The 27,877-nt window shown below is 40.4% G+C and overlaps 3 protein-coding genes across 5 annotated transcripts in view; all 3 read right to left on the minus strand.

Annotated features, from left to right (window-relative positions):
• Positions 1-27,877, minus strand: part of LOC101161365 (protocadherin alpha-C2) — an 88,116-nt gene that overhangs the window by 49,520 nt on the left and 10,719 nt on the right. Inside the window, exons 1-2 of one of the 3 annotated variants that reach the window (XM_023959163.1) lie at positions 21,816-24,378; positions 17,030-19,411 (exon numbers count right to left, since the gene is read on the minus strand). The exons of 1 other annotated variant lie outside the window; for it this stretch is intronic. In XM_023959163.1, the coding sequence (XP_023814931.1) occupies positions 17,030-19,411; positions 21,816-24,194 (4,761 nt within the window). In that variant the 5' untranslated portion in view covers positions 24,195-24,378. Of the gene's footprint in view, positions 1-17,029; positions 19,412-21,815; positions 24,379-27,877 lie in introns of those variants that run through there. One more of the 3 variants, XM_023959162.1, reaches the window with a different exon arrangement.
• On the minus strand, positions 8,934-12,067 carry LOC111948003 (protocadherin alpha-2-like). The gene has a single exon (XM_023959169.1). The coding sequence runs from the start codon at positions 11,913-11,915 to the stop codon at positions 9,369-9,371; it is 2,547 nt and encodes an 848-aa protein (XP_023814937.1). The 5' UTR covers positions 11,916-12,067; the 3' UTR covers positions 8,934-9,368.
• LOC101168875 (protocadherin alpha-3-like) lies at positions 24,844-27,816 on the minus strand. Its single transcript, XM_023959168.1, has one exon. The coding sequence runs from the start codon at positions 27,578-27,580 to the stop codon at positions 25,025-25,027; it is 2,556 nt and encodes an 851-aa protein (XP_023814936.1). The 5' UTR covers positions 27,581-27,816; the 3' UTR covers positions 24,844-25,024.

Raw genomic sequence — 27,877 nt, forward strand, 5'->3', positions numbered from 1 at the left:
TTTTTTTTCCTCCATTTTTTTTTTTTTTATCAATGGCCCCTTAGGGGCTCCGTAGAATCGTACTCACGGTCTGAAGCGACATCATGCGGTAGACAAAAGGAACAGCCGTCAAAAAAAAAAGTTTTAAGCACAATTCCTGTCAGTTTACTACTTGTCCAAATAATTATATTTCAAAACAAGGTCGGTCAAATAAAGCACGAATGCTGATAAAGCGAAGCCGGGCAAAACAATAAGATATAGCATTGTAGCATCAAAACAATAAGATTTGATAAGGTTAAATCATTCTTACTTTTTTTTTTTACTTGGGGAATCTAAGAACAGCAAAGGCTTGTTAAATTAAATGGCCTCAAGCAATAGAGTAAGACGTTTGTTCATTTGATTTATGGACATTGATAAAAAATTATAAGTAAAAACATAAACATAACAACAAACAAAGATAAAAAATCTCCACTCAAAACCACCATTTTCATGCCTGGTCAGACACAAGCAATAAACAAATTTGCTTTTTTGTAGGGTTTTGTTGGATCACCTGAAAACCTAAATATGCCCAAATACTTCAAGATTGGTGTCAATTTAAGAACAAAAATATAATTATAAGCATTGAAGATCAAATATAATTAATATCAAAAATGTAAAATTTGCACAAAAAGTTACATATTAGCTTTGTGTTCAATCAAAAAAAAAACACCTGTTTGGTCATGAATTGTTAATTTAAACATTGAAAAAAACCCGCAAAACACAAGATGATATATAACCAAGTCAAACATGTTTAAATGTATCAGCACCAAGGCCAGCGCATTAAATGACTAAAAGAGTGCGTCTGAGAACAGAGTTTTTTTGCTATTGTTTTTTTTTTTTTTTTTTTTTTTTTTTTTTTTCCAGACTATTGGAAATCAAAATCTACCCTGTTAAAAATAATTCTTTCATTCACTTCTGGATATTACGCAAAGAGATCATCTTACCTTCTCTGAATTGGGTAAAGTCTGAGTTCTGGTAAAAGTGTCTGCTCCGTTTATACTGATCAGTTCTGCATCTACAGGAGGAAACGGTGCGGGGAAAACCACCACGTCACTCTTGAGTGTGTCTGAACTGAAACACACGTCGTACTGCTGAGTAGCTTTCGAGTAAGACCAGCTCCCGTCAGGGTGGGTGGTGATCATTGGAGCGCTGTATCTGCTGAAACTTCCGTCTGTCCTGTGGCATCTGACAGCCATCAGACTGATGAGACTCAGCAGAAAGATGACGGACACCGACACTATGGCGATCAGCAGGTACAGGTTCAAATCCGAGAAGCTGTCCTCCTTTAGAGGCACGTGTCTGAACGGAGTCTGCATGTCCGCGGTGCTTTCCAGCACCACCACCTCAATAGACACAGTAGCTGACAGAGAAGGTTCTCCGTTATCAGAAACCAGCACCAGCAAAGGGTGACTTTTCAGGTCATTGTCGCTCATTCTCCTCTTAGTCCTGATCTCCCCGCTGCTGGTTCCAATCCTGAACAGGTTGTTTCCTTTGGGCTCAGACAGGTGATAAGAAAGCAGCGCATTGTATCCAGAGTCTGGGTCCACAGCCCTGATCTTTGCAACAAAGTATCCTGCTTCAGCAGAATATGGGATGTTCTCGCTGTTAACGGAGCCGTGCTCAGAGTAAGGAGCAAGAATGGAGGGACTGTTGTCATTTTCATCCAGAACAAAAACGTTCACAGTCACGTTGCTGCTGAGCGGAGGAACACCAGAGTCTGTGGCCTGAACTTTGAACTGGAATGTTTTCAACTTCTCATAGTCAAAAGACTGAAGGCTGGTTATCTCTCCTGTTTTTGAATTAACATTTATAATGGATGATGTCAGAACATTCCTTTGAGAACTTTCTTGTAATTTGTAATAAATGTTTGCGTTATTTTCCAGATCAGGATCAACAGCTTTTATTTTAGAAATTATTGAACCCACTGGGCTGTTTTCTTTAACATAAACATTAATGACAGGCTCAATAAATTTGGGGGCGTTGTCATTCACGTCAGCAACCTGAACAGTAAGAACGTGGATGCTTGACAGAGGCGGGTTCCCCTCATCTGTAGCCCTAATGGTGACATTATAAACAGAAATGTTTTCTCTGTCCAGAGGTCCGTCTACAACTAGAGAATAGTCATTTTTGTAGTTGGACTTGAGTTTAAAAGGTGCAGATCCAACGATAGTACATTTAGTTACACCATTACTTCCAGCATCTTTATCACTCACTGTCATAAAAGCAACAATGGACCCCACCTCTGCGTCCTCTTTTACTGGAGTCATCAATGGCGTCACAGATATTTCCGGTGCATTGTCATTCTCATCAATTACCTCTATCAATAACTTTGCTTGGGCACTCCGTGGAGATGTTCCCCTATCTTTTGCTTGAACTCTCACTTCATAAGCTGGAGTTTCTTCATAATCAATGTTACTTTTCACTGTTATTTCACCCGTTTCTGAATTGAGATCAAATATTTTTGATGGATCAAAATTCCCTCTTTTAATAAAGGAATATCTTATTTTACTGTTTATTCCTTCGTCTAAATCTGTGGCATTTAAAATCTGTACTAACGTTCCAGGAGCAGCGTTCTCTTTAACACGCACTTTATAAAGTGATTTACTGAATGCTGGAACATTGTCATTAACATCAATTACATTCACATTTATTTGCAGTGATCCTGATCTGGAAGGTTTGCCTCCATCTACAGCTGTTAGGACCAGGGAGATCACGGACTGCTTTTCCCGGTCCAAGGCTGTGTTTAACACCAGTTCGGCCGACATACCGTGATCTCCACCGCTCTGCACGTCAAGAGAGAAATGTTCATTCTGACTCAGCTTGTAGCTCTTTACGGAGTTGCTTCCCATGTCCGGATCGACTGCAACCGGCAGGAAATACCGCTCCCCTGTTAATGACGACTCAGAGATGTTTAGGAAAAAGATAGATTCCATGAAAGCAGGAGAGTTGTCGTTAACATCTACAACGTTAATTTCTATCCGATGTGCTGTCATTGGATTATTTAGAACCGCTTGTATTGTTAACAAGCATTTTGCCATGTGCGGACAAAGCTCTTCTCTGTCTATTCTGTCGTGAACAACGAGGTTTCCTGTCTGCAAATTAACGTCAAAATATTTCTTACTGTAACTCGAAACGATACTTAAATCCCTTTGATATAAGTCCTGCACTTTGATGTTCAAATCCTTAGCGATATTGCCCACCACGCTGCCTTTGTTCACCTCCTCGGAAACCGAGTAGGAGAAATGCGAAGCAGAGCAGTCCCACAGACAAAGAAGCACAACAATGCATATCCACACATATTCCTCTCGTCGTCGAGAACACATTTTTGATGCATCCGAAAAGCTCAAAGCATCTGATCTAACATCCACAGGAAAAATAGTCCCCGGTTGTCGCAAAGGCTCCGCTTTACTCTGAAACGCCGTCGGCGAGTGTGGTAACGTGGGTTTTAATGATTCTCTTTTTTTCATATGACAGAAGGAGGAGTTAAGATTTTGCTCTGCATTAAATCCACGGTCTCGTGCGACATCGTGTGGTGCTTTATGACTTTATATTCAAGAATAGACTCTCCAAAATCGGCATTGGCTTGACAATTTTTTTCTATTTCGTTTTATCCTAAAAAACTCATGGAAAGAAATACTTTCTAAAAATCCTCATATTAACATTAATATAGGTTCATTGTGGGATTTTAAACAAGTATGAAAAATACGTATACATCAATTTCTATTTATTCCCAAGACATGCGCAGCACCACGGACAGCTCTTTATACACCTCTATTTATAGCAAAACGTGAAGCAAAATTCACAAAAGCAACTTAAAATTGTATTTTGTTAGGTTATAAACTTACTTTTTGTAGAGCAAAGACTACATTTGATGACGAAAATAGTTAATTCCATAAGACAGTATGAAATGAGGAGTAAACATTTTATAGAAAAACGAAAAATTAGATAAATTGTTGTAATGGCTATTTTGGGTGGAAAGACTAATGCCAAAAACTAAAAAAAAAGGCAAATTAATTCATATTAAAATAGAAAAAAGTACATCAGCTATCTAATTTGCTCTAACATGAGGAATTAAATTGCAAATAAATTTAGCTTTTCTGCAACTACTCATAAGCATTTAAAACCACACATAATTCAACAAACCAACCCTATTGGGGAGCCAAAACACAATGCAATCAAATGAGAATGAATCCAAACACGGGTGGTTATGGTTACAGGAGCTATTAAAACAAAGGTAGAAATCTGTCTAAAAAGCAGAACAAATATGATATGACTCAGCCCCAAGGCCAGTGGAAAAACAACAAAACCAGCTCCTCATATATATATATATATATATATATATAAAATACATCCGTGTTTTTTAAAATGCACGTCCACAGATATTTCAAATTCGTCATGAACCAAACTGGCAGAAAAAAAAAATAATCATACAGTCTTTTATCTGACTAAAGATTTAAATCGCCTATATCATGCAAAAGAAACGTTTTTGAACTTCCCCGTTTATTACGTGTATTCGTCAGTATGAAAAAACCCAAAGCGATATTTTGATTTATTCACGCCTTGAGCATTCCTTTGAAAACACCAGCTCTGATCACCAGTCTTTCCCAATCCACGAAAAGGAGTGGGTTCTCACATTGTAACGAGTAAGGAACGGCCCCTTCCAGAAAGAGTCTGAGCTCCCAGCACCTCCCCCAGGCTAACAAACACGTCTTCTCCGCGGTTTTCGCGCGTTGGCTTTTACATCTTTGCAAGATTTCGGATGTCATTTGTTTTCGTGGGAGAAACAGAGACACGCTGCCGAGGCCGGCTATGGGTTGACGTCATGAAATGGGTGGCACCCACAAGATGCGAAACCCGGAGCCTCGGAGATCAAGGCGCCTTACTACAGGATAGAAACATGAGCTGCGAGAATAATTAATGTTTTATAATAAATCATTCTGTGTGCCAAAGGCAATTTACTATCATATAGACATAATGTACCTTTAAAGGCTGAAAAAACACGATATAGGCCCTTTTACTTAAAAAAGACATTAACAAAAATTACCCAAACTAAAAAGAAAAAAAAAGAAGAAAAAAAAACAGGGGAAATTTTTGAATTTTACTCTTAACTTTTAATACTATTAAAATGTCTTACCTTCTCTGAATTGGGTAAAGTCTGAGTTCTGGTAAAAGTGTCTGTTCCGTTTATACTGATCAGTTCTGCATCTACAGGAGGAAAAGGTGCGGGGAAAACCACCACATCACTCTTGAGTGTGTCCGAACTGAAACACACGTCGTACTGCTGAGTAGCTTTCGAGTAAGACCAGCTCCCGTCAGGGTGGGTGGTGATCATTGGAGCGCTGTATCTGCTGAAACTTCCGTCTGTCCTGTGGCATCTGACAGCCATCAGACTGATGAGACTCAGCAGAAAGATGACGGACACCGACACTATGGCGATCAGCAGGTACAGGTTCAAATCCGAGAAGCTGTCCTCCTTTAGAGGCACGTGTCTGAACGGAGTCTGCATGTCAGCGGTGCTTTCCAGCACCACCACCTCAATAGACACAGTAGCTGACAGAGAAGGTTCTCCGTTATCAGAAACCAGCACCAGCAAGGGGTGACTTTTCAGGTCATTGTCGCTCATTCTCCTCTTAGTCCTGATCTCCCCGCTGCTGGTTCCAATCCTGAACAGGTTGTTTCCTTTGGGCTCAGACAGGTGATAAGAAAGCAGTGCATTGTATCCAGAGTCTGGGTCCACAGCCCTGATCTTTGCCACAAAGTATCCCGCTTCAGCAGAATATGGGATGTTCTCGCTGTTAACGGAGCCGTGCTCAGAGTAAGGAGCAAGAATGGAGGGACTGTTGTCATTTTCATCCAGAACAAAAACGTTCACAGTCACGTTGCTGCTGAGCGGAGGAACTCCAGAGTCTGTGGCCTGAACTTTGAACTGGAATGTTTTCAACTTCTCATAGTCAAAAGACTGAAGGCTGGTTATTTCTCCCGTCTCTGAATTAACATTTATAAGGGATGACGTCAGAACATTCCTTTGAGAACTTTCTTGTAGTTTGTAATATACATTTGCATTATTTTCCAGATCAGGATCAACAGCTTTTATTTTAGAAATTATTGAACCCACTGGGCTGTTTTCTTTAACATAAACATTAATGACAGGCTCAGTAAATTTGGGGGCGTTGTCATTCACGTCAGCAACCTGAACAGTAAGAACGTGGATGCTGGACAGAGGCGGGTTCCCCTCATCTGTAGCCTTAATGGTGACATTATAAACAGAAATGTTTTCTCTGTCCAGAGGTCCGTCTACAACTAGAGAATAGTCATTTTTGTAGTTGGACTTGAGTTTAAAAGGTGCAGATCCAACGATAGTACATTTAGTTACACCATTACTTCCAGCATCTTTATCACTCACTGTTATAAAAGCTACTACAGCCCCCACCTCTGCGTCTTCTTTTACTGGAGTCATTAATGACGTCACCGATATTTCCGGTGCATTGTCATTCTCATCAATTATCTCTATCAATAATTTTGCATGTGTGCTCCTGGGAGATGCGCCCCTATCTTTTGCTTGAACCCTGATATCATAAGCGGGAGATTCCTCGTAATCGATGTTCCTTTTCACTGTTATTTCACCTGTTTCTGCATTTAATTCAAACAAATTTGATGGATCAATATTCCCTCTTTTAATAAAGGAATATGTTAGCCTACTGTTTATTCCTTCGTCTAAATCTGTCGCATTAACCCTTAAGACAATTGTTCCAGGGGCAGTGTTTTCCTTAACACGCACTTTATAAAGTGATTTACTGAATGCTGGAACATTGTCATTAACATCAATTACATTCACATGTATTTGCAGTGATCCTGATCTGGAAGGTTTGCCTCCATCTACAGCTGTTAGGACCAGGGAGATCACGGACTGCTTTTCCCGGTCCAAAGCTGTGTTTAACACCAGTTCGGCCGACATACCGTGATCTCCACCGCTCTGCACGTCGAGAGAGAAATGTTCATTCTGACTCAGCTTGTAGCTCTTTACGGAGTTGCTTCCCATGTCTGAATCAGCTGCGATAGGCAAAACGTAACGCTCCCCTGTTAATGACGACTCAGAGATGTTTAGGAAAAAGATATTCTCCATGAAAGCAGGAGAGTTGTCGTTAACATCTACAACGTTAATTTCTATCCGATGTGCTGTCATTGGATTATTTAGAACCGCTTGTATTGTTAACAAGCATTTTGCCATGTGCGGACAAAGCTCTTCTCTGTCTATTCTGTCGTGAACAACGAGGTTTCCTGTCTGCAAATTAACGTCAAAATATTTCTTACTGTAACTCGAAACGATACTTAAATCCCTTTGATATAAGTCCTGCACTTTGATGTTCAAATCCTTAGCGATATTGCCCACCACGCTGCCTTTGTTCACCTCCTCGGAAACCGAGTAGGAGAAATGCGAAGCAGAGCAGTCCCACAGACAAAGAAGCACAACAATGCGTATCCACACATATTCCTCTTGCCGTCGAGAACACATTTTTGATGCATTCGAAAAGCTCAAAGCATCTGATCTAACATCCACAGGAAAAATAGTCCCTTCAAAGAGAAAGCGGTTGTCGCAAAGGCTCCGCTTTGCGCTGCAACACCGTTCGCGGGTTTTGGTAAGGACCAATGTGGGGTTTAATGTTTCTCTTTTTTTCATATGACAGTAGGAGGAGTTAAGATTTTGCTCTGCATTAAATCCACGGTCTCGTGCGACATCGTGTGGTGCTTTATGACTTCACAAATGCAAGAATAAACTCTCTAAAATGTGTAGTGGTCTTGTTTTTTTCCATTTGGTTTTTGGCTTAAAAAGAAGTAACAGTAAAGGTACTTTCTAAAAAAAGCCTTATAATAATCATAATATAGATTAATTCTGCCTTTTTACCGATACGTTTGAGACATAAGTTTATAATAATTAATTCTATTGACAAGCAATGGCGCAGCACCACGGACAGTTCTTTTACCACTATGCAGCAAAACCTTATTTTCATGAAGCAAAACTCAAAAATGCAGCCTCAATTTATATATTTTCAGTCATACCCCTAATTTTTGTAGAGCAAAGACTACATTAGATGGTGAAAACAGTTTTTTTCCCTGATAAAGGAGTGGATGAAGAGTAAAATATATGCATAAAATGGAAAATTAGGTAAATTGATCTATTGACTACTTAAGGAAGAGAAGACTGATGCCAAAGATAAAAAAGGTAAACGTTTTCAAATTAAAATAGAAAGACATACATCAACTATACGATTTTATTTAATGGGAGGACATAAAATGCCAATTGTTGGTGATTTCTGTAACTTCTATTAATCATTTCAAACCACAAATTAATCAACAAACAAAGCACAGATGTGTGGGAAACGTAATTTAATAAAATAAGAATGTATCCAAACACAATTACCGTAATAAAAATTAGTTACTAAAACAAATGAAATCATCTGTCTGAAAATCATGCGAACAAAGATAATACCATTCAGCACCAAGACCAGCAAAATTTACTGTAAATAATACTAGCTCCTTAGAACAACTTACAATTTTTCAAGTACATTAGTGTTTTCTATGGTAAACCTGCACAGACATTTAAATTTCGTAATTAACGAAACTACTAGAAAATAATAATAATACACTAATTTATGACTAAAGACTTAGAGGGCTTGTCATGCAAAATCATCTTTCTTTGATCTTTTGTATAATAATGTCCCATCCTCACTATAAAAACCCCAACATGACATTTTTTCAGTTCACTCATTTTTTAGCATTTCAGAAAACCTGTGCTCTGAGCACCAATCTCTCTCAATCCATAGAAAGGAGTGCTATCTCACTTTGTGTAGACCAGTGAGAACAGCGCCGGAGGGTCTGAACTGCCAGCACCTCACCCAGGCTAACACACACATAAACACACTACTTTCTGAACAAAACTAACAGTAATCCTTAAAAAAAAATATTCTTTAATATGCACAAATGCATATCGATCTTTGAAAAAGGTCAGATGTTGTTTGTTTTCGTGGGAGAAACTGAGACACGCTTCCGAGACCGGGTATAGGTCAACGTCATTAAATGGGTGGCACCCACAAGGAGCGAAAGCCGGGGCATTAGAGATCAAGGCGTCTTACTTCCGCGTAGGAAAATGAGCTGCGAAAATGACAAATGTTTTATAATAAATCGTTCTGTAGTGGGCCAAAGTCAACTTATTATCAAATATATGGCTTACTCTAAAACACTTGAAAAAACACGATATAGGCTCTTTACTAATATACATATACACAAGTTAAACAAACAAATACAACGGATGGACATTACGGTTTTTTTCCTCACTCTCACCGTAAACACAATTAAAAAAATCTTACCTTCTCTGAGTTGGGTAAAGTCTGAGTTCTGGTAAAAGTGTCTGCTCCGTTTATACTGATCAGTTCTGCATCTACAGGAGGAAACGGTGCGGGGAAAACCACCATGTCACTCTTGAGTGTGTCTGAACTGAAACACACGTCGTACTGCTGAGTAGCTTTCGAGTAAGACCAGCTCCCGTCAGGGTGGGTGGTGATCATTGGAGCACTGTATCTGCTGAAACTTCCGTCTGTCCTGTGGCATCTGACAGCCATAAGACTGATAAGACTCAGCAGAAAGATGACGGACACCGACACTATGGCGATCAGCAGGTACAGGTTCAAATCCGAGAAGCTGTCCTCCTTTAGAGGCACGTGTCTGAACGGAGTCTGCATGTCAGCGGTGCTTTCCAGCACCACCACCTCAATAGACACAGTAGCTGACAGAGAAGGTTCTCCGTTATCAGAAACCAGCACCAGCAAGGGGTGACTTTTCAGGTCATTGTCGCTCATTCTCCTCTTAGTCCTGATCTCCCCGCTGCTGGTTCCAATCCTGAACAGGTTGTTTCCTTTGGGCTCAGACAGGTGATAAGAAAGCAGTGCATTGTATCCAGAGTCTGCGTCCACAGCCCTGATCTTTGCCACAAAGTATCCTGCTTCAGCAGAATATGGGATGTTCTCGCTGTTAACGGAGCCGTGCTCAGAGTAAGGAGCAAGAATGGAGGGACTGTTGTCATTTTCATCCAGAACAAAAACGTTCACAGTCACGTTGCTGCTGAGCGGAGGAACACCAGAGTCTGTGGCCTGAACTTTGAACTGGAATGTTTTCAGCTTCTCATAGTCAAACGACTGAAGGCTGATTATTTCTCCTGTTTCTGAATTAACATTTATAATGGATGATGTTAGAACATTCCTTCGAGAACTTTCTTGGAGTTTGTAATAAATATTTGCGTTATTTTCCAGATCAGGGTCAACAGCTTTTATTTTAGAAATTATTGAACCCACTGGGCTGTTTTCTTTAACATAAACATTAATGACAGGCTCAGTAAATTTGGGGGCGTTGTCATTCACGTCAGCAACCTGAACAGTAAGAATGTGGATGCTGGACAGAGGCGGGTTCCCCTCATCTGTAGCCCTAATGGTGACATTATAAACAGAAATGTTTTCTCTGTCCAGAGGTCCGTCTACAACTAGAGAATAGTCATTTTTGTAGTTGGACTTGAGTTTAAAAGGTGCAGATCCAACGATAGTACATTTAGTTACACCATTACTTCCAGCATCTTTATCACTCACTGTCATAAAAGCAACAATGGACCCCACCTCTGCGTCCTCTTTTACTGGAGTCATTAATGACGTCACAGATATTTCCGGTGCATTGTCATTGTCATCGATTATTTCAATCAGTAATTTTGCATGTGTGCTCCGGGGAGATGTTCCCCTATCTTTTGCTTGAACTCTCACTTCATAAGCTGGAGTTTCTTCATAATCAATGTTACTTTTCACTGTTATTTCACCCGTTTCTGAATTGAGATCAAATATTTTTGATGGATCAAAATTCCCTCTTTTAATAAAAGAATATGTTATTTTACTGTTTATTCCTTCGTCTAAATCTGTGGCATTTAAAATCTGTACTAACGTTCCAGGAGCAGCGTTCTCTTTAACACGCACTTTATAAAGTGATTTACTGAATGCTGGAACATTGTCATTAACATCAATTACATTCACATGTATTTGCAGTGATCCTGATCTGGAAGGTTTGCCTCCATCTACAGCTGTTAGGACCAGGGAGATCACGGACTGCTTTTCCCGGTCCAAAGCTGTGTTTAACACCAGTTCGGCCGATACACCGTGATCTCCACCGCTCTGCACGTCAAGAGAGAAATGTTCATTCTGACTCAGCTTGTAGCTCTTTACGGAGTTGCTTCCCATGTCCGGATCGACAGCGAGCGGACATAAATACCGCTCCCCTGTTAACGACGACTCAGAGATGTTTAGGAAAAAGATAGATTCCATAAAAACAGGAGAGTTGTCGTTAACATCTACAACGTTAATTTCTATCCGATGTGCTGTCATTGGATTATTTAGAACCGCTTGTATTGTTAACAAGCATTTTGCCATGTGCGGGCAAAGCTCTTCTCTGTCTATTCTGTCGTGAACAACGAGGTTTCCGGTCTGCAAATTAACGTCAAAATATTTCTTACTGTAACTCGAAACGATACTTAAATCCCTTTGATACAAGTCCTGCACTTTGATGTTCAAATCCTTAGCGATATTGCCCACCACGCTGCCTTTGTTCACCTCCTCGGAAACCGAGTAGGAGAAATGCGAAGCAGAGCAGTCCCACAGACAAAGAAGCACAACAATGCGTATCCACACATATTCCTCTTGTCGTCTAGAACACATTTCTGATGCATCCGAAAAGCTCAAAGCATCTGATCTAACATCCACAGGAAAAATAGTCCCTTCAAAGAGAACGCGGTTGTCGCAAAGGCTCCGCTTTGCTTCGAAACACCCGTCTGCGTGTGTGGTAACGTGGATTTTAATGTTTTTTTTCATATGACAGGAGGAGGAGTTAAGATTTTGCTCGGAATTAAATCCACGGTCTTGTGCGACATCGTGTGGTGCTTTATGACTTTACAAATGCAAGAATAAACTCGAAAATCTGCATTGGCCTGACCTTTTTTTTCTATTTGGATTTTGCCTAATAAAGAAATAGAAAAAGGTACTCTCTAAAAAAGCCTCATATTAATTGTAACGTGGATTAATTGTGCTTTTTTTTCCGAGAAGTTTGAATCATAAGCGTACATCAATACAACATACGACTTTAAAAAGCGCAGCACCATGGACAGCTCTTTAACCACAACATGTAGCAAGACGTTATTTTCAATGAGCAAAACTCACAAAAGAAACCTCAAATTGTATATTTTAACTCATAACTCTCCTTTGTTTTAGAGCAAGTACTATATTTGATGGTTAAAAGAAGTTATTTTCCTAATAAAGTGCTGGATGGGGAGTAAATTATGCGCATATAAACGAAAATATAGGTAAATTCATGCATTGGCTACCTAAAGAAGAGAAGACTGATGTTAAAAAGGTAAATGTATTCATATTAAAATAAAAAGACATACATCAACTCTACGATTTGCTTTAACAGGAACATAATGCAGATTGTTAGGGATTTCTGCATCTTTTCACAAGCATTTAAAACCAATCATTATTAATAAAACTGAGCACCGCTGTGGAAATCTAATCAAAAACACAATGCAATAAATGAGTGTGTATCCAAACACAAATGGTTACTGTAATAAACAGGAGATTCTAAAATTAATTAAAACATCTGCCTGAAAAGCACGCGAAAAAACGATTCAACATGAAGGTCAGCGAGAAATATAAAAGTACCAGCACCTTAGAACAAGTTACAATTTTAAAATTCATCTGTGTTTTCTGTGGTACACATTCAAAGAGATTTAAATTTCGTAATTAGCCAAGCTAGTATAAAAATTAATCGTACAGTCTTTCACAAGACTAAAGACTTAAAGGGCCTATATCATGCAAAACAAACTTTTTTGAACCTGTACGTTTATTACGTGTATTACTTAATATAAAAAGCCCAAACAATATTTTGATTCATTCATGACTTATTGAGCATTTCTCTGAAAACACCCGCTCCGAGCACCAGTCTCTCTCAATCCAAGAAAAGGAGTGGGTTCTCACATTGTAACGTAGATAAGTAAGGAACGGCCCCTTCCTGTAAGAGTCTGAGCTCCCAGCACCTCCCCCAGGCTAACAAACACGTCTTCTCCGCGGTGTTAAAGCTGGTTGGCTTTTACATCTTTGCAAGATTTCAGATGTCTTTTGCTTTCATGGGAGAAACAGAGACACGCTGCCGAGGCCGGCTATGGGTTGACATCATGAAATGGGTGGCACCCACAAGGTACGAAAGCCGGAGCCTCGGAGATCAAGGCGTCTTATTTCAGTATAAAAACATGAGCTGCGATAATAACTAATGTTTTATAATAAATCGTTCTGTGTGCCAAAGGCAATTTACTATCATATGAACATATCTTACCTTTAAAGGCTTAAAATATAGGCCCTTTAAAAAAAATAAAATGAAAAAAACATTAAAAATAGTTACACAAACTAAAAGAGAAATAAAGCAGGGGACATTTTTTTCATTTCACTCTTAACTTTTAATACTATAAAAAATCTTACCTTCTCTGAATTGGGTAAAGTCTGAGTTCTGGTAAAAGTGTCTGTTCCGTTTATACTGATCAGTTCTGCATCTACAGGAGGAAACGGTGCGGGGAAAACCACCACGTCACTCTTGAGTGTGTCTGAACTGAAACACACGTCGTACTGCTGAGTAGCTTTCGAGTAAGACCAGCTCCCGTCAGGGTGGGTGGTGATCATTGGAGCACTGTATCTGCTGAAACTTCCGTCTGTCCTGTGGCATCTGACAGCCATCAGACTGATGAGACTCAGCAGAAAGATGACGGACACCGACACTATGGCGATCAGCAGGTACAGGTTCAAATCCGAGAAGCTGTCCTCCTTTAGAGGCACGTGTCTGAACGGAGTCTGCATGTCAGCGGTGCTTTCCAGCACCACCACCTCAATAGACACAGTAGCTGACAGAGAAGGTTCTCCGTTATCAGAAACCAGCACCAGCAAAGGGTGACTTTTCAGGTCATTGTCGCTCATTCTCCTCTTAGTCCTGATCTCCCCGCTGCTGGTTCCAATCCTGAACAGGTTGTTTCCTTTGGGCTCAGAAAGGTGATAAGAAAGCAGTGCATTGTATCCAGAGTCTGGGTCCACAGCCCTGATCTTTGCCACAAAGTATCCTGCTTCAGCAGAATATGGGATGTTCTCACTGTTCACGGAGCCGTGCTCAGAGTAAGGAGCAAGAATGGTGGGACTGTTGTCATTTTCATCCAGAACAAAAACGTTCAAAGTCACGTTGCTGCTGAGCGGAGGAACTCCAGAGTCTGTGGCCTGAACTTTGAACTGGAACGTTTTTACCTTCTCATAATCAAAAGACTGCAGTGCCACTATATCTCCTGTTTCTGAGTTGATATTTATTGCAGATGATTGTTGAGTATTTGCTAAAGAATCCCCTAACAAACTGTAAGTTATTCTTGCATTGACATCAACGTCCGGATCAAATGCACATATCTTAGAAATAACATACCCTGCAGGACTATTTTCTTTTACATAAATATTAAAAGCAAGACTTCCAAATCGAGGTGCGTTATCATTAATATCAGCTATTTGAATTGTAATAATTGTTGTGCTGGATAATGGGGGACTTCCTTCATCGGTCGCTGTAATAGTGACATTGTAAACTGAAGTATTTTCTCTGTCTAAAGGTCCATCTACTATCAAAGAATAATCATTTTTGTAGTTTAATTTTAATTTAAAAGGTACAGACCCAGACACTTCACAGTTTACCGCTCCGTTTTCCCCCCCATCTTCATCACGCATAGTTAATAACGCAACTATCGTTCCTAATTCTGCGCTTTCTTTTATGGGTGTCATGAGTGATGTCACGTGTATCTCGGGTGCATTATCATTTACGTCAGTTACCTCTATCAACACTTTAGCATGTGCAATACGGGGAGACGCGCCTTGATCCTTTGCTTGGACTCTTATTTCATAAGCATGCGTTTCCTCATAATCCATGTTTCCCCTCAGCGTAATTTTCCCCGTTTCGGAATCAAGATGAAAAATATCAGCAGGATTGAAATGACCTCGTTTTATAAACGAATATAGAACCTTGCCGTTACTGCCCTCATCAAAATCGGATGCATCTAATTTGATGATCTCCATTTCTGGCGTGAAATTTTCACTAACTTTAACTTTGTAAAGAGATTTACTAAAAGTCGGGGTATTGTCGTTTGCATCTATAACATTTACCCGGATCTGCAACGTTCCAGATCTGACCGGTTTTCCTCCATCGACAGCGGTCAGAATTAGTTTTAGGACAGGCTGCGTCTCTCGATCCAAGGCTTTATTGAGCACCAACTCAGCAGACACGCCGTGTTCACCGCCGCTCTGCACGTCAAGCAAGAAATAATCGTTTGGATTCAGTTTGTAGCCATTTACAGAGTTCCTGCCATCATCTGCGTCCTCCGCTATGGGCAGGAGGTAACGCTCTCCCGGAGCCGTAGATTCAGAAATATTTAACAAATAGACCTGCTCACTAAAATCTGGCGAGTTATCATTTACGTCTAAAATATTGACTTCTATACCCTGCGCAAACATGGGATTGCTTAGTACAGCCTGCACTCTTAGCGAGCATTGTTCCATGTTTGCACAAAGCTCCTCTCGGTCAATTCTCTCATCGACAAACAGATTCCCGGTCCTCAAATCAACGTCAAAGTATTTCCTGCTGTAACTCGAAACAATGCGTATGTCTCTGCTTTCTAGTTCTTGAGCATTCAATTTTAAATCCTTTGCGATGTTTCCCACCACGGTGCCTTTGTTCGCCTCCTCGTTCACTGAGTAAGACAACTGCAGAGCGAAGCACTCGCCGAGACAAAGCAGCACAGCAAAATAAATCCAAATAAAATCCATGTTGACAAGCAACAAAAAATCGTGAATGTCCTTCAGTACGATTTAATCCAGCTCTGGTTGTAAATCCGTTTGTAACGCCATTTTAGGCGCTGAAATCAGCTTTCCTCTACACAGCACAAAAAACGTCTCTGAAATAAAAGTGACCAACGAGGGATTTTTTTCTCATAAAAGGAGGAGCGGTAGACAATTAAAAAATGCACGGTCTGCAACGACACCTTGTGGTATTAAGAGAGTATGCAATGATGAGAGAAAAAAACACTTTAATAACTGGAAATTGTAAAATAATCTCTTTATTTTAGGCATTTGACTGTTCTCACTTTGTTAAATTCTGTCATTGTTTTAATTGAGTCATTCATTCAAGAATATAGTAAAAAAAAAAACCCAGAACAAGCTGCAGAACGTACTCTATGTTTCAAATAAATCGAAATAACGAATTATCAAAAAGAAAAGAAAAGAAATAACAAACCATGGAAGTTTACTGCAGAACCATGGACAGCGATTTATATCCTGAGGCAGAATGTGCGTTGTTTTGTGTTTTGTGGCAGTAATCTACTATTTTTCATTACATAGTTAATACGAATGCTAAGGGTGATGATGTGTTGAAAAACTTGTCATTTATATTTATGAAAAAGCTACAAGACAGTTTTTTTCAGTGTTCAAAATTACAGAGCTCCATCTTCTATATGGTTGGATTTTTGATTGAAAGGGGAACATCATACATATTTTAATATTTTTTGTGTCTTTATTTTTCTGTTCTTGTATTTTATAATAAATTTTTTCCATTTTGCAGTTTTTAATTATTTTCTACTGCACCAAAATGTATATGAGAGCAGAAAATCTGTAAATTGTGCACTGAGTTTCAGATAAATTAGTTTCATTTACAAGCCAAAGTTTGAGTCTTGTCCCATTTTTATTGTCTATCAACTTTATAACATTTAGTTTACTGTCACAACTCTACAGTAACTATCTTTTTTGAAGTGAATTGAAAAAAGGAAATCTAAATTTAATTGATATGCTACTAAAACAGAATTTTCCAAAATATATAACTAAATAACATAAAAATAATTTGAAGCATTGTATCAAAATAACGTGCTTACCTTGTCTGAATTGGGTAAAGTCTGAGTTCTGGTAAAAGTGTCTGCTCCGTTTATACTGATCAGTTCTGCATCTACAGGAGGAAACGGTGCGGGGAAAACCACCACGTCACTCTTGAGTGTGTCCGAACTGAAACACACGTCGTACTGCTGAGTAGCTTTCGAGTAAGACCAGCTCCCGTCAGGGTGGGTGGTGATCATTGGAGCGCTGTATCTGCTGAAACTTCCGTCTGTCCTGTGGCATCTGACAGCCACCAGACTGATGAGACTCAGCAGAAAGATGACGGACACTGACACTATGGCGATCAGCAGGTACAGGTTCAAATCCGAGAAGCTGTCCTCCTTTAGAGGCACGTGTCTGAACGGAGTCTGCATGTCAGCGGTGCTTTCCAGCACCACCACCTCAATAGACACAGTAGCTGACAGAGAAGGTTCTCCGTTATCAGAAACCAGCACCAGCAAGGGGTGACTTTTCAGGTCATTGTCGCTCATTCTCCTCTTAGTCCTGATCTCCCCGCTGCTGGTTCCAATCCTGAACAGGTTGTTTCCTTTGGGCTCAGAAAGGTGATAAGAAAGCAGTGCATTGTATCCAGAGTCTGGGTCCACAGCCCTGATCTTTGCCACAAAGTATCCCGCTTCAGCAGAATATGGGATGTTCTCGCTGTTAACGGAGCCGTGCTCAGAGTAAGGAGCAAGAATGGATGGACTGTTGTCATTTTCATCCAGAACAAAAACGTTCACAGTCACGTTGCTGCTGAGCGGAGGAACTCCAGAGTCTGTGGCCTGAACTTTGAACTGGAACGTTTTCAATTTCTCATAATCGAAAGATTGCATAGCCATAATTTCTCCAGTTTTTGAATTTATATTTAAAATTGATGAAATTTGAGTTTTCCAAGAATTACTGTCAATTAAGAAGTATGTCAAATCTGCATTGTCATCTATATCTGCATCATGCGCTGTTACTTTGGTTATTACGTTTCCCACTTGGCTGTTCTCTCTCACATATACATTCATCGCACCTTCTGGAAAAGTGGGTGCATTGTCATTTACATCAGAAACTTGTACGTTGATTACTGCAGTGCTTGAGAGGGGTAAACTGCCTGCATCAACAGCGGTGATTGTAACATTGTATTCTGCCACTGTCTCTCTGTCAAGCAACCCATCAACTATTAGAGAGTAATAGTTTTTGTAATTAGTAGTTAATTTAAAAGGGAGGATATTTTTGATTTTACAAGTAGTAATTCCATTCTGTCCTCCATCTTTGTCAGTCACAGTAACCAAAGCAACAACGGTTCCAATCTCTGCTTTTTCCTTAACTGGACTCATCACGGATGTTATGGAGATTTCTGGTGCATTGTCATTCATATCAACAACTTCTATCAGCACTTTAGAATACCCACTCCGGGGGGAGCCTCCTTTGTCAGATGCTTGCACTCTTAATTCATAGGCATTGTTCTCCTCATAATCTAAACGATTCTTCAGAACGATCTCACCGCTCTCTGGCACCACATAAAATTTTTCATGAGAATCCACATTTCCTCTTTTCATTAAGGAGTATTTAATTTCCGCATTTGACCCCTCATCCAAGTCTGTGGCATTCAACTTCAGTATGGTTGTGCCAACTGACTCGTTTTCACGGACACTCACTTTATAAAGCGGCTTGCTAAATAAAGGCGTATTGTCGTTAACATCCACAACGTTAACGATAATTTGCATGTTACCAGAGCGCGCAGGTTTTCCTCCATCTACAGCAGTTAATATCAGTCTCACATTAGGTTGTTTTTCTCTATCTAAAGCTTTCTGTAACACCAACTCTGCAGACAAACCGTCTCGACTTGTACTTACATCTATGGAGAAAAACTCATTTGGACTTAATTTGTACGTTTTCACTGAATTGATGCCTGTGTCGGCGTCATGTGCAGCAGGGAGGGGGTATCTCTCCCCCGCTGAGGAGGACTCAGAAACGTTAAAAACGTGTATTTGCTCCAGGAATTTCGGAGCATTGTCGTTAATGTCGAGAATATTGACCTCAATCCGATAAATATTCATGGGACTGCTAATGAGCCCCTCGATATTTAAGGAACACTTGTGTGTATTAGGGCAGAGCTCCTCGCGGTCGATCCGTTCATTTACGAACAAAGCGCCTGTTCTTAAATCCACTTCGAAATATTTCTTACTGAGCAAAGATACGATCCGAAATCCTCGTTCCTCCAGCTGTTGTGAAACAATGTTTAAATCCTTTGCGAGATTTCCTATCACTGTGCCTTTGTCCACTTCCTCGGAAACTGAGAAGGACATCTGAGCGGCAGACCAGTCAAAAAGACAAAGAAGAATGGCGAGAAGCATCCTGGCTGCTTCGTTGAAGTCCCGTCTATTTATATTTCTCTGAAATGTAAATAAATCCAAGGGAAATCAGTCATTATTTCCTCTACATCAAGACCGTTTAAAATAAAAGAAAAAAACAAGCTCAACAAAATGTGAGATCTGACGAGGTCGTTTCCGCGGCGAGAACAAGCGGAACGCAGGGACTGGTTCCTGTTTCATATTCAGAGGAGGAGTTTGGGGTGGTTGTTAAAAAAAGCGTGAATATGTGGTCTCGAGTGACATCTTGTGGGTTATGATGTCACAGACTTCACATCAACATTTTCCTATCAGATAAAACTAAAAACTTAATACATGATTTACTGCGGAGAGTAAGGACAAACAGGAAACGTACAGATATAGTTATGTCAATCCCCTTTTTGCTAGATGGTCAAGTCAAATGTAATATTAAATAGTGCAAAATCTATAAATATGTTCACAAAAATACGCTTTAGAGTCGGCTAAATTGATCTATTATTGATAATGCTTTGTACGGAGTTATGCAAGCATGGACGAAAGAAAGAATGACGTCAAATGCACTAGTGGAAGACAAAAACAATATTGAATTTATGAAAAAACATATAATATTTCATAGTTAAATAAATGAATAACATATTCTAAAATAAAGTTCAAAATGATACCATCCAGACCAAGAAAAGAACAGAAAAACATCTGAATGAACGGGACAATTGAATTTCCTTAAATCAGCACCAAGGCCAGCGCTCTCGCATGAAAAAAAAAGAAAATTTGATGTCTCTTTTAACCAAAAAGAATTCGACGGAGTTTTAGGGCCACCCAAAAAAAAGTGAAATTACGAGATTTTATCTCGTAAATTTAGGAGACAAAAAGTCGTAAATTTATGAGAAAAAAAAATGTAAATTTGCGCGATTTTAAGTCGTACATTTATGAGAAAAAAACTCGAAGATTTAGGAGATTAAAGTGGAAGTGTGCATATGAGAAGCAGGTGAAAGCCGCGCAGCAGCAGAGCGGATCGCCTAAACTTTGTTGAACGGGTGAGCTGAATGTTTATTGATAACGTTCCAAAAGTCTGGAAGCTCATTAGTTTGATTTATGATTTATTAAAGGTTTATTTTGGTTGGTTTGAAGGATCTCAGCAGCCCGAAGCCGTCGGGTATCCCTGCAGCTGTTCGCTTCCGTCTGAGGAGGAGCAACACCTTTTGGCCTTTTCAACGTTATGATGCCATAGCATTATACCGTTGAAAAGGCCAAAAGGTCTGTCTGTCTGAAAATAGTCTGTTATAATATAGTATCATAGACTATTTTCATTCCTCTTTATTGTTTTATGCTGAAACGGGACGCTTCATCTGGAGTAGGGGGCGTATGCAACACTGTTTACTTCCGCATTGGTGTTCGGTTGACAGGTTCATGACGTAATGAGACAGATGAACTACAGGTTGTGTGAATGAAAAGGAAGGAAGGTGAAGAAAATTTACATTTATGAATTTAAAATTTGCCAAAAAATAATAATGTATGTTCTAATGTTTGTTTGAACATGTTTGCATGCTCTCCCCGTGCGTGGGTTCTCTCCGGGTTTTCCGGCTTCCTCCCACCGTCCAAAAACATGCTTCTTAGGTTAATTGGCATTGGCAACTCTAGATTGTCCCTATGTGTGAGTGTGAGAGTGAATGGGTGTGTGTTTGTGGACATTCTACCCTGTGACAGACTGGTGACCTGTCCAGGGTGTCCCCTGCCTTCGCCCATAAGTGGCCGGGATTCGCTTTGGCAGCCCCGTGACCCCGAAAGGGAAAACGGTTAAGAAAATAAATGAATGAATAATAATGGATGATCCCCTGGCACATCTGAAGTATATTTTGTAAAATTGTGTTTTGTATTGTCCTTCCGTTTTGTACAATAAAAGAAAAGAAAAGTGTGAATAAAAAGGAGAATAAAGGCTGCAGCGGTTCTCTACACCCAAACGTGTCTCTGATCTCCTTATCATATGAATCTCTGCTTTACCGACACCGAACCCCGGAACGACGGCTCCACTGACAATAAACTGATTTTGAGTGATCAAAAGGTTCAGAATCTTTGTTTTAAACTATAAGCCGAAAAAAAATCTTCACAAACGGCTCTGCATATTTCATCTTCAAACTAGGCTCAAATTAACAGACAACTTTGGTGTTTTCTCCTTGTTAATCTATGACTTTTTTCTCGTAAATTTACGAGTTTTTATCTCCTAAATTTACGAAATAAAATCTCGTAATTTTATTTTTTTTGGTGGCCCTAATACTCCTTCGTAAGAAGAATATGTTTCATAGATGTGTCATTTTAATAGATGTTAAAATAAAATAAACAAACACGTATAAAGGCAATAAAAGTCACTGCACTTTAAAAAAATGAATGATCTGATAGAAACCCAACCAAGCAAAAGTTTCATGTTCAGTTTTGAGCCACAAGATTGTCTTACCTTCTCTGAGTTGGGTAAAGTCTGAGTTCTGGTAAAAGTGTCTGCTCCGTTTATACTGATCAGTTCTGCATCTACAGGAGGAAACGGTGCGGGGAAAACCACCACGTCACTCTTGAGTGTGTCTGAACTGAAACACACGTCGTACTGCTGAGTAGCTTTTGAGTAAGACCAGCTCCCGTCAGGGTGGGTGGTGATCATTGGAGCACTGTATCTGCTGAAACTTCCCTCTGTCCTGTGGCATCTGACAGCCATCAGACTGATGAGACTCAGCAGAAAGATGACGGACACCGACACTATGGCGATCAGCAGGTACAGGTTCAAATCCGAGAAGTTGTCCTCCTTTAGAGGCACGTGTCTGAACGGAGTCTGCATGTCAGCGGTGCTTTCCAGCACCACCACCTCAATAGACACAGTAGCTGACAGAGAAGGTTCTCCGTTATCAGAAACCAGCACCAGCAAAGGGTGACTTTTCAGGTCATTGTCGCTCATTCTCCTCTTAGTCCTGATCTCCCCGCTGCTGGTTCCAATCCTGAACAGGTTGTTTCCTTTGGGCTCAGACAGGTGATAAGAAAGCAGTGCATTGTATCCAGAGTCTGCGTCCACAGCCCTGATCTTTGCCACAAAGTATCCCGCTTCTGCAGAATATGGGATGTTCTCACTGTTAACGGAGCCGTGCTCAGAGTAAGGAGCAAGAATGGAGGGACTGTTGTCATTTTCATCCAGAACAAAAACGTTCACAGTCACGTTGCTGCTGAGCGGAGGAACTCCAAAGTCTGTGGCCTGAACTTTGAACTGGAATGTTTTCAACTCCTCAAAATCAAATGACTTTAGGCTGGTTATCTCTCCTGTTTCCGAGTTAATTGTTACCAATGACGTCATCTGCGCTTTTACGTTAGGGGTTTTAATTAGCTGGTATGTTGATTTGGCGTTTTCGTCTAAATCTGCATCAACTGCTTTTAGTTTATACATTGTTGTTCCGATTGGACTATTTTCTTTCACGTATACATTGATTTGAGAATCCAGAAATCTGGGAGGATTGTCATTAACATCTGACACCTGAACAGTTATGATATGCGTGCTAGAAAGTGATGGCGTCCCGTCGTCTGTCGCTAATAATGTAATGTTATATTCTGAAACAGTTTCTCTGTCAAGAGAGCCACTAGTTGATAAAGAATAATAGTTTTTGTAATTCGATTTTAATTGAAATGGAACAGAATTCATGATCTTGCAGTTTGTTTTTCCATTTTTGCCCCCATCTCTGTCATTAACTTGCACCCTTGCCACAGCTGTGCCAATTTCAGCGTCCTCACTCACAGGACTCATAAGTGACGAAACTGAGATGTCGGGGACATTATCATTGACATCAATTACTTCAACTAAAATTTTACTATGCGCACTGCGGGGAGGATTGCCTTTGTCCCGTGCCTGGACACGAATCTCATATGCCTGAGTTTCCTCAAAGTCCAAACTGCCTTTGACCGTAACCTCCCCGGTCTCATTATTCAGGAAAAATGTGTCGTCTGGACTTAAACGCCCCTTTTCTGTAAACGTGTAAACTACCTGTCCATTAACGCCTTCATCTAAATCAGAAGCAGCGAGCCTCAGTAAAGTTGTGCCCAGAACTGCATTTTCCACCACTTGCACTTTGTAAAGAGGATAACTAAAAGCAGGGGAATTATCATTTACATCCAGGACATTCACTTTTATTAGTAAACTGCCTGTTTTTGGAGGCTTTCCTCCATCAAGCGCCGTGAGAATGAGTTCATAATGCGGCTGCTTTTCCCGATCTACCACTTTCTGTAGAACTAATTCAGCAAACACGTTCTGCTCACCGGTGCTCTGTACATCTAAGGAGAAATGCTCATTTGGGCTCAATTTATAAGTCTTCACCGAGTTAATTCCAACATCTGCATCATGGGCTCTCGCCAGAGGATATCTCTCTCCAACATACGAAGATTCTGAGATTTCCACTGTTGTTACTTCCTCCACAAAAGCTGGCGCATTGTCATTAATATCCGTTATCACGACTTCGATTCTATGCAGACCTCGGGGGTTGCTCAGACTGGCCTCTATGTTTAAGGCGCACTTTAGCATATTAGGGCAAAGCTCCTCACGGTCTATTCTGTCGTTAACGTAAAGATTCCCGGATTCACGATCCACTTCGAAATATCGTTTTAAATATCCAGATTTGATCTGAAGACCCGAAGTCTGGAGCTGCTGCACACTGAGATGCAAGTCTTTAGCGAGACTTCCTACCGCGGTGCCTTTGTCCACCTCCTCCGCGATGACATATGATATTTGAGCCACGGAGCATTCGCAGAGACAAAGAAGGATGACAAATAGATTCCAAATATGATCCCATAGTTTCCAAAAAGCCATTGCTGTTAAAGGAAAATGTCTGGGTGCTTAATATTTCCTCATCCAAAGAAAAAAAGATTTCGCCACATCTCCATTCCGTGAAAAGCTCCTTCCTGTTTGAAGCTTTGCTCGCATGTGAGATCTTCACAAAGCAACGGACAAATGATGACGTTTATGTTTGGTCACGAGAGCAATTTACAAACACGGATTCTATGGTCTCCAGCGACATCTACTGGCGTATTAAGAAACAATTCAAAATAATAGTCAACAATATAAAAAAATTGCTAGAAACATTAATATTTTTGTCAATAAAAAAATGATAATAATAATATGAATAACATAATTTTTTTTGACATTATTTCGGACTGCCTCACCAGTATGTACGTCTGATATACTTTCAGGCTTTCACATAAATATATGTATATCAAATAAATATTTATGACAGGCACCAAAGCCCCACAGAGGGTGTAAACAGAGCAAAGAGGACAATATTTTTAGCAACATTGACAGTGTATTTATGGCAGGTTGAGAAACAACAATTTTCCTCATGCTATGCAATAGGCAACAAGTAGTTTTTTTTTATTTAAAAACTCTAACATAACCTATATAAGTTCAATAAGTTGACCCCAAGAGTCTTAGTGAACAAAATTTTATAGCACATGCACATCAACCTCCTCAACCATATTATTGTCATTATTTTTTGATTTGTTTTTTGTTTTGCCTGTTAGTAGTAAATAACAAATACTTTTATATCACTTAACTAGATTCTTGGAAGACAAAATAGCACATTGCTGTCACAGTACCATTCACCAAACACAAACACATTTAGACACTGATGGCGGCTCTGCTGCTCAATTTTGGTGCCAACCTATAACCACCAGTAGCAATTTGGGGTAAGATGTTTTGCCCAAGGACACTACAACACAGGTGAGCAGACCAGAAACAAAACTGGTGATCTTCCAATCAGACATTGACTGCTCTACCTCTACACAGAGGCATCGTCCTATTGAGACAAGCAAGTAGCTTACCTTCTCTGAGTTGGGTAAAGTCTGAGTTCTGGTAAAAGTGTCTGCTCCGTTTATACTGATCAGTTCGGCATCTACAGGAGGAAACGGTGCGGGGAAAACCACCACGTCACTCTTGAGTGTGTCTGAACTGAAACACACGTCGTACTGCTGAGTAGCTTTCGAGTAAGACCAGCTCCCGTCAGGGTGGGTGGTGATCATTGGAGCACTGTATCTGCTGAAACTTCCATCTGTCCGGTGGCATCTGACAGCCATCAGACTGATGAGACTCAGCAGAAAGATGACGGACACCGACACTATGGCGATCAGCAGGTACAGGTTCAAATCCGAGAAGCTGTCCTCCTTTAGAGGCACGTGTCTGAACGGAGTCTGCATGTCAGCGGTGCTTTCCAGCACCACCACCTCAATAGACACAGTAGCTGACAGAGAAGGTTCTCCGTTATCAGAAACCAGCACCAGCAAGGGGTGACTTTTCAGGTCATTGTCGCTCATTCTCCTCTTAGTCCTGATCTCCCCGCTGCTGGTTCCAATCCTGAACAGGTTGTTTCCTTTGGGCTCAGACAGGTGATAAGAAAGCAGCGCATTGTATCCAGAGTCTGCGTCCACAGCCCTGATCTTTGCCACAAAGTATCCCGCTTCAGCCGAATATGGGATGTTCTCGCTGTTCACGGAGCCGTGCTCAGAGTAAGGAGCAAGAATGGAGGGACTGTTGTCATTTTCATCCAGAACAAAAATGTTCACAGTCACGTTGCTGCTGAGCGGAGGAACTCCAGAGTCTGTGGCCTGAACTTTGAACTGGAATGTTTTTAGTTCCTCATAATCAAAAGACTTAAGGCTGGTTATTTCTCCTGTTTCTGGGTTGGCACTAATCATTGTGGTTAGAAGTAAGGAACTTGTGTTTGTAGCCAAAACAGAATAAGTTATCTTAGCGTTGGTGTCTACATCAGCATCAATTGCTGACACCTTTCCAATAACTCCTCCTGTTTTTCCATTTTCGTTTACATAGATGCTTATAAAAGGACTTGGGAAATGCGGGGCGTTATCATTTACATCTGACAGGTAAACAGTTACCACAGAAATATTTGAACGAGCAGGTCTACCTTCATCACTAACTAATATTGTGACATTGTACTTTGAAGTAACTTCCCTGTCAAGCTTTCCATTAACAACTAAAGAATAATAGTTTTTATAGTTGGTGTCCAGTCTAAAAGGGACATCATTTAAAATCTCACACTTCACTTCACCATTTTTACCACTGTCTTGATCTAGAACCGACACCAGGGCTATAGCGGTTCCAACATCAGCATCCTCATTCAGTGTAGAGAGAAGGGACGTCACGGTAATTTCTGGAGTATTGTCGTTAACATCAATAACTTCAACAAGCACTTTACTATGCGCAGACATGGGAGGCTGGCCTTTGTCTCTGGCTTCTGCTCGGATTTCAAATGCTTTTCTCTCCTCATAGTCTATTTTGCCTTTTACTGAAATAATTCCTGTTTCCGGGTCAATTTGGAAAGCATCCAAAATATGGTCCTGATCTTTGCTCCTCAGAGAGTAAACTATTTCACTGTTTGTTCCGTCATCGGCATCTGTCACATTTAATGTAAATATTTTTGAGCCAACTGCAACATTTTCCAGTATCTGGATTTTGTAAAGGCTGCTGCTAAAGATTGGTGCGTTATCATTGGAATCCAACACATTTATATTAATTTCGGACGTGCCTGATTTTGGCGGAGACCCCCCATCCACTGCTGTAAGTAAAAGTTCTATGTTTGCTTTTTTCTCACGATCTAAAGCTTTCTGTAGCACTAATTCTGGAGAAATAGTATTTCCTCTTTTATGTGTCACAAGGTTAAAATATTCGTTTTGACTGAGCTTGTAGGCACTGACGCCGTTTTTACCCACATCGGCATCGTTTGCCTCTGATAAAGCGAACCTAAATCCCGGTATTGTGTTTTCTGCGATGTCCAGTGTTTGTAACTTTGTATTAAAGGACGGCGAATGGTCGTTCACGTCTTTAATTTCTATCTCCACTCGGTATAGTTTCAATGGATTGTTTATCACAGCCTCCACAGTAACAGAGCATCTGGGCTCCTCCGCACAAAGCTCCTCTCGGTCGATCCGCTCGTTAACAAACAGGAATCCGGTTTTTAAATTGATTTCAAAATACTTCTTTTTGGATGCTACTATTTGGAACAATCTGGTCTCTAAATCCTGCACATTGAGGCTTAGATCCTTTGCGATATTCCCGACATTAGTTTCAGGGTTTACCTCCTCCGACACAGAATAGGCGAGCTGCACCGACGCCGCTCCCGAGTTACAATCCAGCAACGCGAGCGCAAGACATGTGAAAAGCAGCCTGCAGCGGCTGAACAAAAACATAATTCCTTCAAATAGAGGTCGCAGATGAAATCCGTCGTTTTGATGATTTGGGGAAGATAAAAGTGATGAAATCTAAAGAAGAATCTTCGTGTTTGAAGACACAAACTCCAGCCGTCGCTTCCACCTCTCTCTTTGTGCAGAAAATCACAGCATTTACGCTTTTACTCAGGGAGGAGCTGCAACATTTCTGTGTCACGGTCTATCGCGCCGCCACGTGGCAACTTTAAGAAATTGCACACATTGTGTGTGGGTGTGTGGGTGTGTGTGCGTGTGTGTGTGGGTGTGTGCGTGTGTATG

The sequence above is a fragment of the Oryzias latipes genome, chromosome 10, assembly GCF_002234675.1.
Source record: "Oryzias latipes chromosome 10, ASM223467v1".
NCBI lineage: Eukaryota > Metazoa > Chordata > Actinopteri > Beloniformes > Adrianichthyidae > Oryzias > Oryzias latipes.